General features: G+C 35.0%; 1 protein-coding gene across 2 annotated transcripts; it reads left to right on the forward strand.

The window, feature by feature from the left end:
• Positions 1-4,703: 4,703 nt before the first annotated feature.
• On the forward strand, positions 4,704-6,860 carry LOC107718184 (dual specificity protein phosphatase 12-like). Of its 2 annotated transcripts, none has more exons than XM_016525165.1 (7): positions 4,704-4,790; positions 5,104-5,372; positions 5,562-5,675; positions 5,762-5,880; positions 6,028-6,115; positions 6,220-6,400; positions 6,666-6,860. In XM_016525165.1, the coding sequence occupies exons 2-7, from the start codon at positions 5,110-5,112 to the stop codon at positions 6,813-6,815; spliced, it is 915 nt and encodes a 304-aa protein (XP_016380651.1). In that variant the 5' UTR covers positions 4,704-4,790; positions 5,104-5,109; the 3' UTR covers positions 6,816-6,860. The 2 variants fall into 2 exon arrangements, with proteins under 2 accessions (XP_016380651.1, XP_016380652.1); XM_016525166.1 differs by lacking the exon at positions 4,704-4,790 and adding an exon at positions 4,798-4,962.
• Positions 6,861-14,116: the final 7,256 nt, after the last annotated feature.

Here is a 14,116-nt window from a genome sequence, read left to right on the forward strand (position 1 = left end):
TTTTTTTTTTTTTTTTTTTTTTTTTACAGTAAAATCATATTAACTCACATATTATGTTCATCTTATGGCTGTACTTTTGAAATTGAGCATTTTAACCTTTATGTTTAGGCCCCATTCACTTCCACTGTAAATGTCTCACTGTAACCCAGATTTTTACTTTTTAAAGAAAAGAAAGGACAAGTGCAACTTCATTTTTGTGGCAATCAATATTATGCCACAAGTGCTGCTGATTGAGCTTCACTTCTATTGAACCAGGAATATTGCTTTAAACCCTATAACAATGCAATAACAGTCAGCTTTTTATCTGATCGAGTGAAGTGAAAACCTGTTTGAGAAACAACCTTCCTCTTTGCTCTACTGATCATATCATAGGATAGATTGTGTGTGTGTGTGTAAACCACGCCATGTATCATCAATCTCACAGGTCATTAATCTCTGAACACAAAGGCAAAACATGCTGCAATTTTTAGGTGTGAAACCTCTTTTTGGTTTGCAGACCATTTCAACAAATCACGATAAAAAGCATGTCAATCTGCTTTAAATCAAGTTGTGTGAATGAAAGCATGATTGCAAATGTATTAATTTTGTACACAGATATACATTAAGGGCCTAAATGCTGTTGCACACTAACTTCTTTGTATACAGGACAAAAATGATGACATTCACACACTTAAGAAAGCATAAGACAAGAAAAACCAAACACTTTGATCATTCAAAGGAGTTATGAAAAGAATTTGACTTTATCAAAAACTGTGTGATCCCCAGAAAACTTGGTTAAACTTCCAGCTCAGAAATCATTCCATAGTATTATGTCAGAGTGCTATAATATTAAATATCCTTCAGCTGCTTTGTGGACTGACAGTCACCACTGAGAAGCTACTACTAAATATTGTAAAAACTTAATTTTCTGTAAAGTTGCTTTGCAACGATTTGTATCGTGAAAAGCACTATACAAATAAACTTGAATTGAATTGAACTTTGTGACCAAGTGAGAGAAAAGCCTTAAGCAAGAGAGCCAGAGCTGACCTCCAGGAAGAACTGCCAGCGTTACCTCACGAGTGGCGTCCTGCTACTCTTTCGCCACAGGATGTGCGTCATAAATCTTACTCAAGCCGAATGACAGACGAGCTCATGAGACGTGACCCATGACATTCTGATCAACACATAAGTACTAAACTTAAACCAACATGCAGGCGCACAAAGCTTGGGTAACTATAAAATATGTATCAAGGGAAGTGTATTTGTGGAAACCATTGTAAAACCAGCAAATCAGTATTTAAAAATAGTTTAGAGGTTAAAGGTTTAAAGGTTTAAAGTCAAGAATGCATGTCTGAATCCCACCACTGATGAGTTTCTCCACAAGCTTTTCATTATTGGCTTTCTGTTGGTTTCTAATAAAAGTGAAACCATTTATTTATTTGCTGCAGTATACCTAAGGTTAGACTAAATTAGAAATAATTAATTCATTAATTCATTAATTCATTTATAAAACTGACTCACAGCACTTCAAAGAAATATCAGTATATAGCAATATTCCATATACTATAAATATTCTATATAACACCACTGATGAGTTTCTCCACATGCATTTTTTTTTTCAAAATATGGAAAACATAAGAATTATGAAACTGAACTATATATAATTACAGAAAAGAATATCTGTAACATTTCGTAATCACTCAAAAGTGAATGTGAAGCGAAAGTTTGTGAGGACTTCTGTCAGCATGATCATGGGATACTTTCTCTAGCGTCAGTAAAAAGTATAGGCATATAAATAGAAAAGAGGAAAGAACTGAGCGATCAGAAAATATATTACACAATGGTTTAATTAATCAACGTAGGCAAATGCAGGGACACACTTGGCAATGAAGCTCTCATTTCTGGAAGCACTGAAATAGAAACAGCTGAAGTAAGACTACCCTGAGTGAACTTTAAAGAGGAAAAAACAGGGCAAAATCAATTGTGCCTTAAGAACACACACGTCTTGGGCTGCCAGCTGAGAAGAACTAATGTTCTGATGCATTCTGCTTCAGCTCTGGTAGAGTCATTTGAACGAATAACAATCATGAGCACTGCAGGGAAGTTTCAAACAGGCTGCCAAGGCCAGGTGCATTTGAGGAAAGGTAATGCAGGTTATAGTAAGGAAGTTTTATTATATACACAAAAAGTATTTGGACTTCTTTGCAATATATAACATTTTTATAACATATAACATTTAAAATGTATTTTATTAGTGTGTTTTAATATAGTACTCTATTTAAATAAATAGTTCACTCCAAAATGAAAATTTGCTGTAAATGTAAATTGGAGAAATTTAGCATTACATCACTTGCTCACCAATGGATCCTCTGCAGTGAATGGGTGCCGTCAGAATGAGAGTCCAAACAGCTGCTAAAAACATCACAATAATTCACATGACTGCAGTCCATCAATTAACATCTTGTGAAGTGAAAAACTGCATAGGAAACATGCATGGATGAAGTTGTGCGGATTACTTGTGGATTATTATGATGTTTTTATCAGCTGTTTGAACTCTCATAATGCAACATTTTTCCAAATCCGTTCCGATGAAGACACAAACTCATCTACATCTTGGATGGCTTGAGGGTGAGTAAATTTTCATTTTTGGGTGAAATATTTCTTTAATCTAAACATTTCATATAAATAGGTTTGTAAGGATTTAAATGATCAATCATGGATCAAGCTGACGTCCTCAAAGCAAGCAAGCAAGCTAATTACCACACCAAAAAATACCCAGAAAAGTTCAGTTAGTTCTGAGAAAAGGTCTTATATAATTTATCTGGAGACTTGGTTTGATAGTTCATGCAATTCATGCTTAAAAATGTTCATATAATTTTTGTCAAACTAGTCAAACTGTCAAAAAAGTTTAGTGTAAGAGTGACCAAGAGACCAGTTACAGCATAGAGCGTCTGAAATCTTGAGAGAAACAGTACAGATTTCAACAATATTTTCAGTTCTTAGGTCTTCATAGAATTCAAAACTTGTGACAATTTCTGACAAATTTCTGACAAGGATAACATGTGACACCTAGAAGACAAAAGACAAAACTTAATGTTTTAGTCTCTTGGCCTAACCATTTGAATAAGAAATCAACAGGCTCTTTGGCACAAACCAAATTGCTGATTGTGAATACTGTAGTAAGTGAAAGTTATAAGTCTTTAATTTAGGATAAATACTTCAGTCTTCTTTTCTAAAGACAAATTTATATTTATGTAAACGCAAAATATATTTGCGTATGCCTTTTTAGATCATTTGATTTTGTCTAGAAGAATCATTGAGCGTAAATGACATTTCCTTCATGGAAAATATTGAGTAAGGAGGAACTTTCAACAATGATCTGTACTATTCATTTCCTATCAATGTCCTGTTGCAAGAGCAAATGAAGTTTTGTAACTCTTAATGTCATGAATGGTGCAGGAGAAGGCTGTTGAGGTCTGCACAGATGTTCATTTCTAGGAAGCATCAGTCCTTATTGCTTTAAACCCTTAATCCTAAATCTGCCTTTGTGGGTCTAGACAAATTGAAGATTCTGGTGCAAATTTCTGATGCTCTTACCAAAATCAATAACCCTAATCATCACGTGACAGTTGCTGACAAAAGGAAAAAAAAATTGAACAACGTGTGTTTCTGCTAATCTGGGTTTCATGTGATAATCGATTTTCCTGTGCATCACAGGAAAGACATACGTGCAACAGGTTGGACAGGGATTCTGAGAGACCATGTGAGGCTAAGTTGGACTTGTCCTGAGAGGACCAGTCAGATTAAAACAGAGGCATCTGCTTTGTAATGGGTACAGTGACTTGTTTATGTGCTCATCAAGATGCCATGTAGAATGAATACTCCACCATCATGCTCACCGAAGACTTCTAATCCCACTGTAGTCTAATATCTCTGAGAAAAGACACAATGATCAGGAATGAGGTAAGGATTAGCATTTATGTAAGTGAAAAAGACAGCATGTGCTGGACATGAGGTGCAGTGGACTGGACTCCTCTTCACTATTGTTTAAATGTCATAGTTTTGGCTGTCATTAAGCATGCAGGACAGCCAAAAGCTTTGCTAAAGGGGTAGAACTACAGGTCTAGACCACACCACGGGAAATGATAGGACGCAAAAGAGATCTGAAGCTCAAATAAAATCGAATAGGCCTATAGTGCAGATGCCTGAGTTGGCAATATTGTAAGGTACGTAAAATTATGTTTTAAACTGATTATGGTTCTACAATAAATCTGGACCCTGGTCCCTTGTTCTCGAGGAACTCTTGGCTGAACATGCCGATGGCAGATCACACTACAACACTAGAAAGTTATGTCTAAAAATGGAGCAGACTTGTAGGCCAGTTGAAGAGTGTTTCTAGGCCTTCATTTTTTTGTTTTACTTTGCCCATGTCCATATCATTTACAGTTAGCTTAATGTGTTCGTGCTCACATTGAAATTCAATTAAATCTGAAAAATAACAATGTAAACATGCAAAATATCAGTGTCTTTATATGCTCATAGACATGCGTAAATTTTAGCAAATTTAGCAAAATAAATCACATAGACAGGAATGACAACATCTTCGCTTGCGATTCCTCTCTATACAAATCATACCACGTTTTTCAGTATTGCAATATAAACATCAAGTATTTATTTATTTCATATTAACGCCCTCTAGAGGCATTGTGAAGCCTTAATAATAACAACGTTCTGCTCGGAACTAACAAGTTGATTTTGTTTCCGACGGACATTTTCTTTTACCGGACGTTCTTCTTGACAGCAAGTAGCACGTGAGTTCATTTGCGTTGATGTTTACACTAAAGTCTTCCTAAGAAGAGCTGCAGACAGAATGATTTTGAGTGAATTAAATCGACAGTGAATGTGATGATTTTGTTTAAAACTGAATGAATAGCCCAGGAAATGTAGCAGTTATTAGCATAAGTGTAGCTAAGAAACTCACGAGTATGTATTAACGTGTATTTTTTTTCCATATCTTCTCGCCTATTTAATCGGAGCGGGTCTATATAATGATTTGTGCCGCGTTTATTTACTGCGACGTTTTCTCTCAGTGCATTGATGAAAGGTGTTTGTGTCTTTACCCAGTCAACCATGATCGGAGTGGAGGCTGGGCTCTACATCGGATCTGTGTCCGACCTGAAGGACGCTCAGAGCCTGATAGACGCAGATGTAACACACATACTCACCGTTGACTCAGAGCAAGCTGCTGTCACTGGGTTCCACGCCAAATTTGTCCGAGCTCTGGATGATGCGTCCACGGATCTTCTGAGCAGACTGGATGACTGTGTCAGCTTCATATGTGAAGCTCTCAGAACATACTCTGAATCCAAATCATCAGCAGTTCTTGTGCATTGGTATAATTGATAATAACTTTAACGAATAATTTTAAGAAACACTGCAGTATGTAATACCCAACAGTGCATTAGTTAATAAACATTCAGATAATTACCAATGTGATAAAAAATCTATGTATTCATTGTAATATTCAGATTTTTTCTTTGACAAGTTTTTTTAAAATTAATTAAAGAATAAATTTTTTGTAGCCATGTAGGGCAAAGTAGAAGTGCTGCTGTGGTGACTGCTTACCTGATGAAAACACAACATCTGAATTTACAGGATGCATATACTAAACTCAGAAACTTAAAACCAGATGTTAAGTAAGTGTTTTTCATTATTTATCTTGTAATAAAAAGAGCACTTGTGAGAGCATTATTATTGAAGAGCATTCCACTCATTTTCTCAGAATGAATGAAGAATTTATGGACCAGCTGGCACTATATGAATTAATGGATTGTAAAGTAGACACCACAGATCCCTTATATAAACAGTTTAGGTTGAAGAAAATTACAGAGAAATATACAGGTATGTACATAATTTCCTTTTTTGCTTAAAACAGTGTACACGTCGGATGTGATTTTCATTCAGCTTTCTACACGCTTTAATATGAATACACCAATGAAAGAAACGTATTAGCGCTCATATAGAAGTCATGTATTTTGATCAATTCAGAACTCCAGAATGTGCCAAAAGATGTCTTCGCTGTTGACCCTGCACAAACCCAGAATGCAGAAGCTGTATACAGATGTAGAAAGTGCAGGTCAAATTTATTTTGTTTTATTTGATCCTGTTTACATCCTCTCAAATTATTTTGAATTCATGACACTGAAGTCATAACCTGCTGTTGTCTTTTGCTCCCAACAGACGCACACTTTTTCGTCACTCCAGCATTCTCAGTCACTGTGTGGGAAGTGGAGCCTCTGCGTTCTCTCATAAGAAGACGAGGATAGTGAGTGATAGTGGGGATCAGAGACAGTGCACATCCTACTTTATAGAGCCGGTGCAATGGATGGAGCCGGCCTTACTAGGTGTTATGGATGGACAGGTAATACCGCACTGCTTCACACATCTGGACACACAATTAAATAGAATTAACTGTCCATTTGTTTAATGCTCAAAACATTTTTACAAGTATATTCTTTGATTATTGGGAAAGAAAAAGGGTTAGCTTTAATATTGATCATTTATTTAAAAGGTTAAAGAGATTGCATGATATTTTGTGCTAGGGAGGCTAGAGATGTGTGTACTGTTTTGTTTCTTTGTATTTAAATTACATTTCAAAGTAAAATCTTGTAAATTCTCTCTTGTAGCTTTTGTGTCCCAAGTGCTGCTCAAAGCTGGGCTCCTTTAACTGGTATGGCGAACAGTGTTCGTGTGGGCGCTGGGTAACACCAGCCTTCCAGATGCACAAGAACAGAGTGGATGAAATCAAACACATCAGTATATCTGCACTCAAATGACCCGCAAATAAAGATCTGTATCATATGCTCAGAGTCTTCAGAGTCACATGCTCCTTCAGAAATCATTCTAATATGCTAATTTACTGCTCAGGAAACATTTATTATAATTATCAATGTTGCAAACAGATGTTGCTTAATGTTTTTGTGGAAACCCTGATGCTATTTTGTCAGGATTCTTTGATGAATAGAAAGTTCTAGTTTTCAGTTCCAGTTCCAGTTTTAAATAGAAATCTCTTCTAACATGATAATTGTCTTTACTGTTATTTTTTAACAGTTTAATGTATCCTTGCTGAGTAAAAGTATGAGTTTCTTTAAAAAAAAAATCTTACTGACCCCAAACCTTTGAACATTAGTCCATATTCAGGATATGTTTTATTGGTTCTGTCTTTTTTCATAAGTAGTTGAGTATGGTTGATTTAACCAACTTTTGCATTCACACTGTGTGAATGAACATCATTAGTCCTCACAAAAGACCTCAAATGTGCTGCAGACGTGGGTTTTCCATCCTGTAGGTGGCGACAGATAGCTAGTACTGTGCAGTTGTACAAATTTTTGCGTGATATTGAAAATTGAGAAGGACAAAGGAATAATTATGCCTGTTTACACTGGTGCTATAGATGACATATGATCAGCATTTAATGCAAACGTGAGACTATTTGACTTGGCTATGGAGTAGATGTGTTAGTGTACTGCATTAATCTAACAGACTTGGCTTCCGGCTTGCTTAAATCTGCTGCTATAGAAAAAGAAAAAAACTGTTCACAGAAATGATAAATTGCCATCAAGTGCCTTATTTGCAGTGCCACAGAAAACAGTTCCCCCATTGGACTTCATGTACTGCGTATTTGTATGAAATGTAGCACTAGTACAGATTCATGACCATGTGGTTTCTTCTTGGCCCTCAGTTCATAGATGTTTATATGATGTTTATTGAGGGAGTCTGAGTGACATTGTGGGTGGTTATGGCATTGAGTTGTGAGATCCTGTTGTGTTTATGAGGGTCATATCCTCCATGTAATGACCTGAACCCTCTCTGTGAAGTTGTGAAGGAGTGAAGAGCCACCCGCTGCGGACGTGCGTAAGAGAGGCTCCATCAACTGCGAGAGGAGCAGGATTTCAGGAATAGACTCCTCAAAATGAAAATATGCAGTCGTTTTTGCTTTGCCAAGAACATTTAAATATTAACATAATTGAATATATGATTTGGCAGGAATATATGTGGTTCACTGATCACAGAAAAGAAACCAGGAAAATGCTCTTTGGAGTCATGTATTGGAGTCATGGTGTTGGTTAGAGCTGAGATGGAGGTGTGGAAAAGCTAGGCATCTGATTGGTTCAGAGACTCGCTTAAGCTGTAATCAGGCACATTCGTGTGACAGTCTTGACCTTTTCAATAGCAGCAATTTGCCCTAAAATACACGTTTTTTGTTTATACTTTCCTTTCAAGAGTATAGTTAGTGTAAATAACAGTTTTTACAGACATGCCATACATCTGGAAATAAGAAAAGATGCTGTTCTTACAAATGGAACAGACAGTATTACCTAAATTGTGAAATTGGTATTGGCTGGGTGACTGAAGCGAAATAAAGTGTAGATGCTGTTATTTGCCTTTATTACTTTGTCCCAGTGTAAGGATTTTTTTTTTATAAGGGTTTAAAGTCAATAGAACAGTTGTTTAGCCTGGTTGTTAGCATTTTCTAAAGTAATTCCAAAGTCAAAATGTTAATTTAACATAAACGTGTAAAAAAAAAAAAAGAGACGCTAATGTGCCACAACATGTTAATAAAGGCATCCTGTTCATTGTTGAAAACATCAACTTTCCAAATAAATACAGTTTTAAAGAGATTTTGTTATTTGTGACCCTAGACCACAAAACCAGTCATAAAGGTCAATTTTTCGAAATTGAGATTTATTCATCATCTGAAAGCTTTCCATTGATGTATGTTTGTTAGGATAGGACAATATTTGGTCGAGATACAACTATTTGAATATCTGGAATCTGAGGGTGCAAAAAAATCAAAATATTGAGAAAATCACCTTTAAAGTTGTCCAAATTAAGTTCTTAGCAATGCATATTACTAATCAAAAATGAAGTTTTGATATATTTACGGTAAGAAATGTACAAAATATCTTCATGGAACATGATCTTTACGTAATATCCTAATGATTTTTGGCATAAAAGAAAAATCTATAATTTTGACCCATACAATGTATTTTTGGCTATGATTTTTGGCATAAAAGAAAAATCAATAATTTTTTTTGGCTGTTGCTAAAAATATACCCCAGCGACTTAAGACTGGTTTTGTGGTCCAGGGTCACATTTAGGACTTTCATTGCAAAGATGAAAACAGTTGTTCAGAATTGAACAAAACTAAGTCAAGAAACATTGTTCAAAATATCTTTGAACAATGAAACTATCCCTGTAAAATGACCCACTTAAAATATCTTACCTAAAAAGTATATGCAGATGTGCATGATAGCAATACATATGCAGTTCCACATTTGAAAATAATTAACATTGCAAGTATTTATTTTTCTCGAATGAGTTCATGTAGTAACACAAAGACAGTTCCCTTCCTTCCTGCAGATCTGTGAATCGAATGTAACAGGATTTGTGTAACAGCAGTAGTAAACCACAGATTTCTATGGATCAGATGTTGAGCACATGGATGGACTTCACTGCTTACACAACGTCTGAGCCCATTAAACTGGCCTATACAACAAAATAAGTTGCAGAAAACTCATTCGAATGCGACTAGAATTTCACCTCATTGCCTTGTTCAGAGATGTAGTACAGTACATCTTTGAAACCACGAATCAAAAGTTTGTGGTTAAATTCTGTTGTTAATGTATCAGAATAATTAATGGGGTCAGGAAAACAAGGAGAGGAGGATCTCTTGCAGAATTTAAGCTCTTATTAAATAAAAAATGAAAATCACAGGAGAAACCTCATGGCAGTATAGACAAGACAAAGAACTGAACTGAAGGAGGGCAAGCTGTTACACAAAATAATGAAACGCAAGATGATACACATAATAATGAGATGTAAAACTAGGGACAGGTGTGAGAAATCAATGAACAAATCAGTAACCGTGGTAACAAATGAACTGTCAATTTTTACATTTTACTCATTAATTGGCATTTTCTTTTCAGTTTGTCACTGAAGTGTAAACAGAGAAGTGACAAATACGTTTGTAAATCAAAAACACTTTTGCCCTTGTTTTAAATGAAATGATTTTTATATTGATCTATAATAATTTTAATATTCATCTATAATAATCATTTCACTCCCATGTCTATCAAAACCCGTGGAGCTCGAGCAGAATGACCAATTAAGATTCTGTTGTCCAAACAATTAAAGTGGCTGTCAATCAAGATTTGTTTAGGCAATTTTTTCTTACATTGTTGTCATAACTTTAAGCTGTATGGCTTCAGAAGTCTTGGAATATACAGTAGCACCAACACACTCACTGAAATTCGTAACCATTTTGTGTTTTGGTGCAGAGTTCATATGAATTTAGACATTTTTGTACAATCTGCTTGTGCCCAACTGAGGGTTAGGTTTGGAGTAGACCTCAATGTTTAGTTTTTTTCCCGCTATAAATTGTATGTTTTCTATGAAACAGATTTTCATTTTTCCTTTAAGCCACAGTGATGTTGATTACAAACCTGACTGCATTTTTAATTAACAGTTTAGTCCTTTAAAATATTAAATGTTAATGTTTTCTATGAGCTTTTCCAGCAAGACGAGAGCTGATTCTCAAATATGTCCAGGACGTTTCATTTTGTCCATGTGTCTCCAACCAGCTCTGTTCTGCAGTCTGTATTAAAACCATGGCATGTCTTAAGACACTGTCTTAAATAAATTTACCTTGGATTAGTTTTAATTCATTTCAGGGGAATAGACCTCTTCCATGCCACGTCTCCAAATTCTCCCCTTCAGAAATGTGATAGCATTGATACAATCCTCTTTCAAGACATATACTGTAAGTGGCCACAAAGCAGCTGCAGGAAATTGAATCAAAGCACAGAGCACAGACGATCTGTCTGCTCTATCTTTAGCATATCTAGCATGAGAAGCTGCTCTCATTTTAAACATCTATGGGCTATAAGGTCATCATACTATACATACATCATACTATGCAATTTATTTGTATCACAGTCCAGTAATTTCATTAAAGGGGTCATATGATGCGATTTCAAGTTTTCCTTTCTCTTTGGAGTGTTACAAGCTGATATTGTCTAATGTCCATTTCATCTTTATGTTCAGCTATTTTATGTTCACTGGAAACTACAGTAATATTTAAATAGCCTACATAAATACTTAACTGTCTCTGTTGTCCTTATGATAGAATATGTTACTTTTCACCAAGTCAAAATAAATGTTAACATTAATGGTTTTGAAAGAAGTCTCTTATGCTAACTAAAGCATTTGATAAAAAAATAGTAAAAACTGTAATTTTGTGAAATATGCTTACAATTTAAGATAACTGTTGTAATTGTTGTATTGTAATACATTTTAATATGTAAATTATTCCTGTGATGACAAAGCTGAATTTCCAGCATCATTACTCCAGTCTTCAGTGTCACATGATCCGTCAGAAATCATTCTAATATGCTGATTTGCTGCTCAAGAAACATCTCTTATTATTATGAATGTTGAAAACAGTTGGGCTACTTATTAATCTTGTGGAAACCATGATACATTTTCATTGATGAATAGAACGTTTTCAAAAGAACAATATTTATTCGAAATAGAATTCTTTTGTGACATTATAAATGACTTTATCAAATTAAAGTCAAATTAAATGACAGTTTTGATCAAATTAATGTGACCTTGCTGAATAAAAGCAGTGTGTATGTGGTGTTTATTTAAACAAATATTATAAACAAAATCACCAGTTCATCAAAAATTAATCACTCAACTAATATTGCTAAATGTAATTTGAGTGAAACTGGCAGGCTTTGTGTATATTTCTGACTTTGGTATTGCATTTGTTTACTTGGCCTATTATAGTATAATCTTATAGTGCTTCATAGTTTTTTCTCTTGAGCTGTTCGATCTTTAATGGAGGATGCGGTCAGTTGAAAAGCACTCAGATCCCCCTGTGTCCCCCAGAATTTACAGCGTCTTTCTCTTTGAAACCCAGATTTGTTGCTGCGGTTATTGAGGAGGTAGAAATGAAAGCCCTAAAGTAATTCTCTCTTTAAAGGAAGGATTTTCTTCTGTCACAAATTTAAACAGGCTCTGTGACCATGACATTTCTATTGGTTTAGTCAGTTATTGTTCTACTACAGTATAATTGATTCAGTTATCAAATCATTCAGAATGCATGTGGGGAAAAAAAGTGTTCCTCGGGGTGGCCTCATAAATTGTTTCACCCCTTTTAAAGTGCAATTAAGTTTAAAAAGGTGGCTATCATTTGTTGAAAAGGCTCAGGAGACATCCAGTACATCCTGTGTCTTTGGTCTTTTTAAGTCATTGGAGCGCCTCAGATTCTAATATTGAAGAAACTTGTGTTGCCACAAAGAGGATATGTGGGAGGTTTTGCAACGTGTGTTCAATTGAGGATTGGTTCTTTAAAGAGTTTTGCTGCAGTAAGCAGAGCACCAAAGAAACAAACAGATCTGCAAACTTGCTCAACATCAAATTAGCATTAAAAATGCAATTATGATTTAAACAAGATGTATTAATTTCATGCCAATTGGATGTTCCGTCCATCTTAGTATTTACAGAAGCATGATTTGAAGAATAAGGTTCCTGTCACACATCTTTGCCATATTTACAGTGGGTAGGTTTTTTTTGCTGAGCATGATTGCTCAGGCTTTTTCCTCATACATATCAGACCTTTATTCCAATTCCAGAAAAGTAATTTTTTTTCTACGGACCTCACAGATGGCTGTGCTCCCAGATTTGGAAAGGTTTCTTTGGAAACCAAATACAACATTGTGGTTGGAACCCAAACTGCTTTAAAGTCAACGCTATTAGATAGCCTACACAAACTGACCCCAGAGCAGGTCTGAAGATGAGCTGACTGAGGGGTTTCTGCTGCAGGAGGACATTGAAGACATTCTCTTTTGACTTTTTCATGTGTATCAGTGAATAGATGGACAGTGAGGATCACTGAAGCACTGGTCATATTAATGATGGATTATTCTATAGACCGATGCTTGGACAGAATTGAATGTTTAAGATGGTCCTTTTCTTTTTCTTTTTCTTCTCTGCACAAAAGCATGTGAATGAAATGGAGCACCAGCAATTTGGCCTCCCCTCCCAAAGTGTTGTGTAATCTCTCCACTCTGGGTTTTCCATTTCCCGTTCCTTCACTGGTGATAGAAATCCTTCTCAAAGTTCCCTCCACTGTAAAATTTGCATCCAGTCATGGCTCTGTTGAAAAGTTCTATATGTAGAAATCAAGAGTTTGGGGCAGGATTTTTATTTATTTATTTATTTATTTAATACTTTTACTCAGCCAGGGTGTGTCAAATTGATGATAAACGTAAACAGTTAAAAAAGACTTTTACATTTTTTACTTAAGATTTCTATTGCAAATAATGCTGTTCTTTTGAACTTTCTGTTCTTCAAAGAATCCTAAAAAATGTACCATGTTTTCCGCAAAAAATATTAAGCAGCACAACTGAAGAGTTTGGGGTCAGTAGGATTTTTATTTATTTATTTATTTAATACTTTTACTCAGCCAGGGTGTGTCAAATTGATGATAAACGTAAACAGTTCAAAAAGACTTTAAAAAGACTTTTACATTTTTTACTTAAGATTTCTATTGCAAATAATGCTGTTCTTTTGAACTTTCTGTTCTTCAAAGAATCCTAAAAAATGTACCATGTTTTCCGCAAAAAATATTAAGCAGCACAACTGTTATCTACACTGAAGATAATATTCATCAATGAAAATGTATCATGGTTTCCAAAAAATGAATAAGTAGCCAAACTGTTTTCAACATTCGTAATAATAAGAGATGTTTCTTGCAAATCAGCATATTAGAGTGATTTCTGAAGGACACTGAAGACTGGCTGCTGAAAAATCAGCTTTGCCATCAGGAATAAATTACATTTGAAAACTAAATTATAGAAATAATATATTTCTAAAAATAGAAAACAGTGGTTTTAAATTGTAATAATACTTCATAATTACAATTTTACTGTATTTTTGATCAAAATGAATGTATAGCCTTGGTGTGCGTAAGAGATTTCTTTCAAAAATATTAATCTTACCCCAAACTTTTGAATGGTAGTGTATATACTTACAATTTATTTCCTATATTTTATATCCAACATACTTA

The sequence above is a fragment of the Sinocyclocheilus rhinocerous genome, unplaced genomic scaffold (assembly GCF_001515625.1).
Source record: "Sinocyclocheilus rhinocerous isolate Xijiao unplaced genomic scaffold, SAMN03320098_v1.1 scaffold480, whole genome shotgun sequence".
NCBI lineage: Eukaryota > Metazoa > Chordata > Actinopteri > Cypriniformes > Cyprinidae > Sinocyclocheilus > Sinocyclocheilus rhinocerous.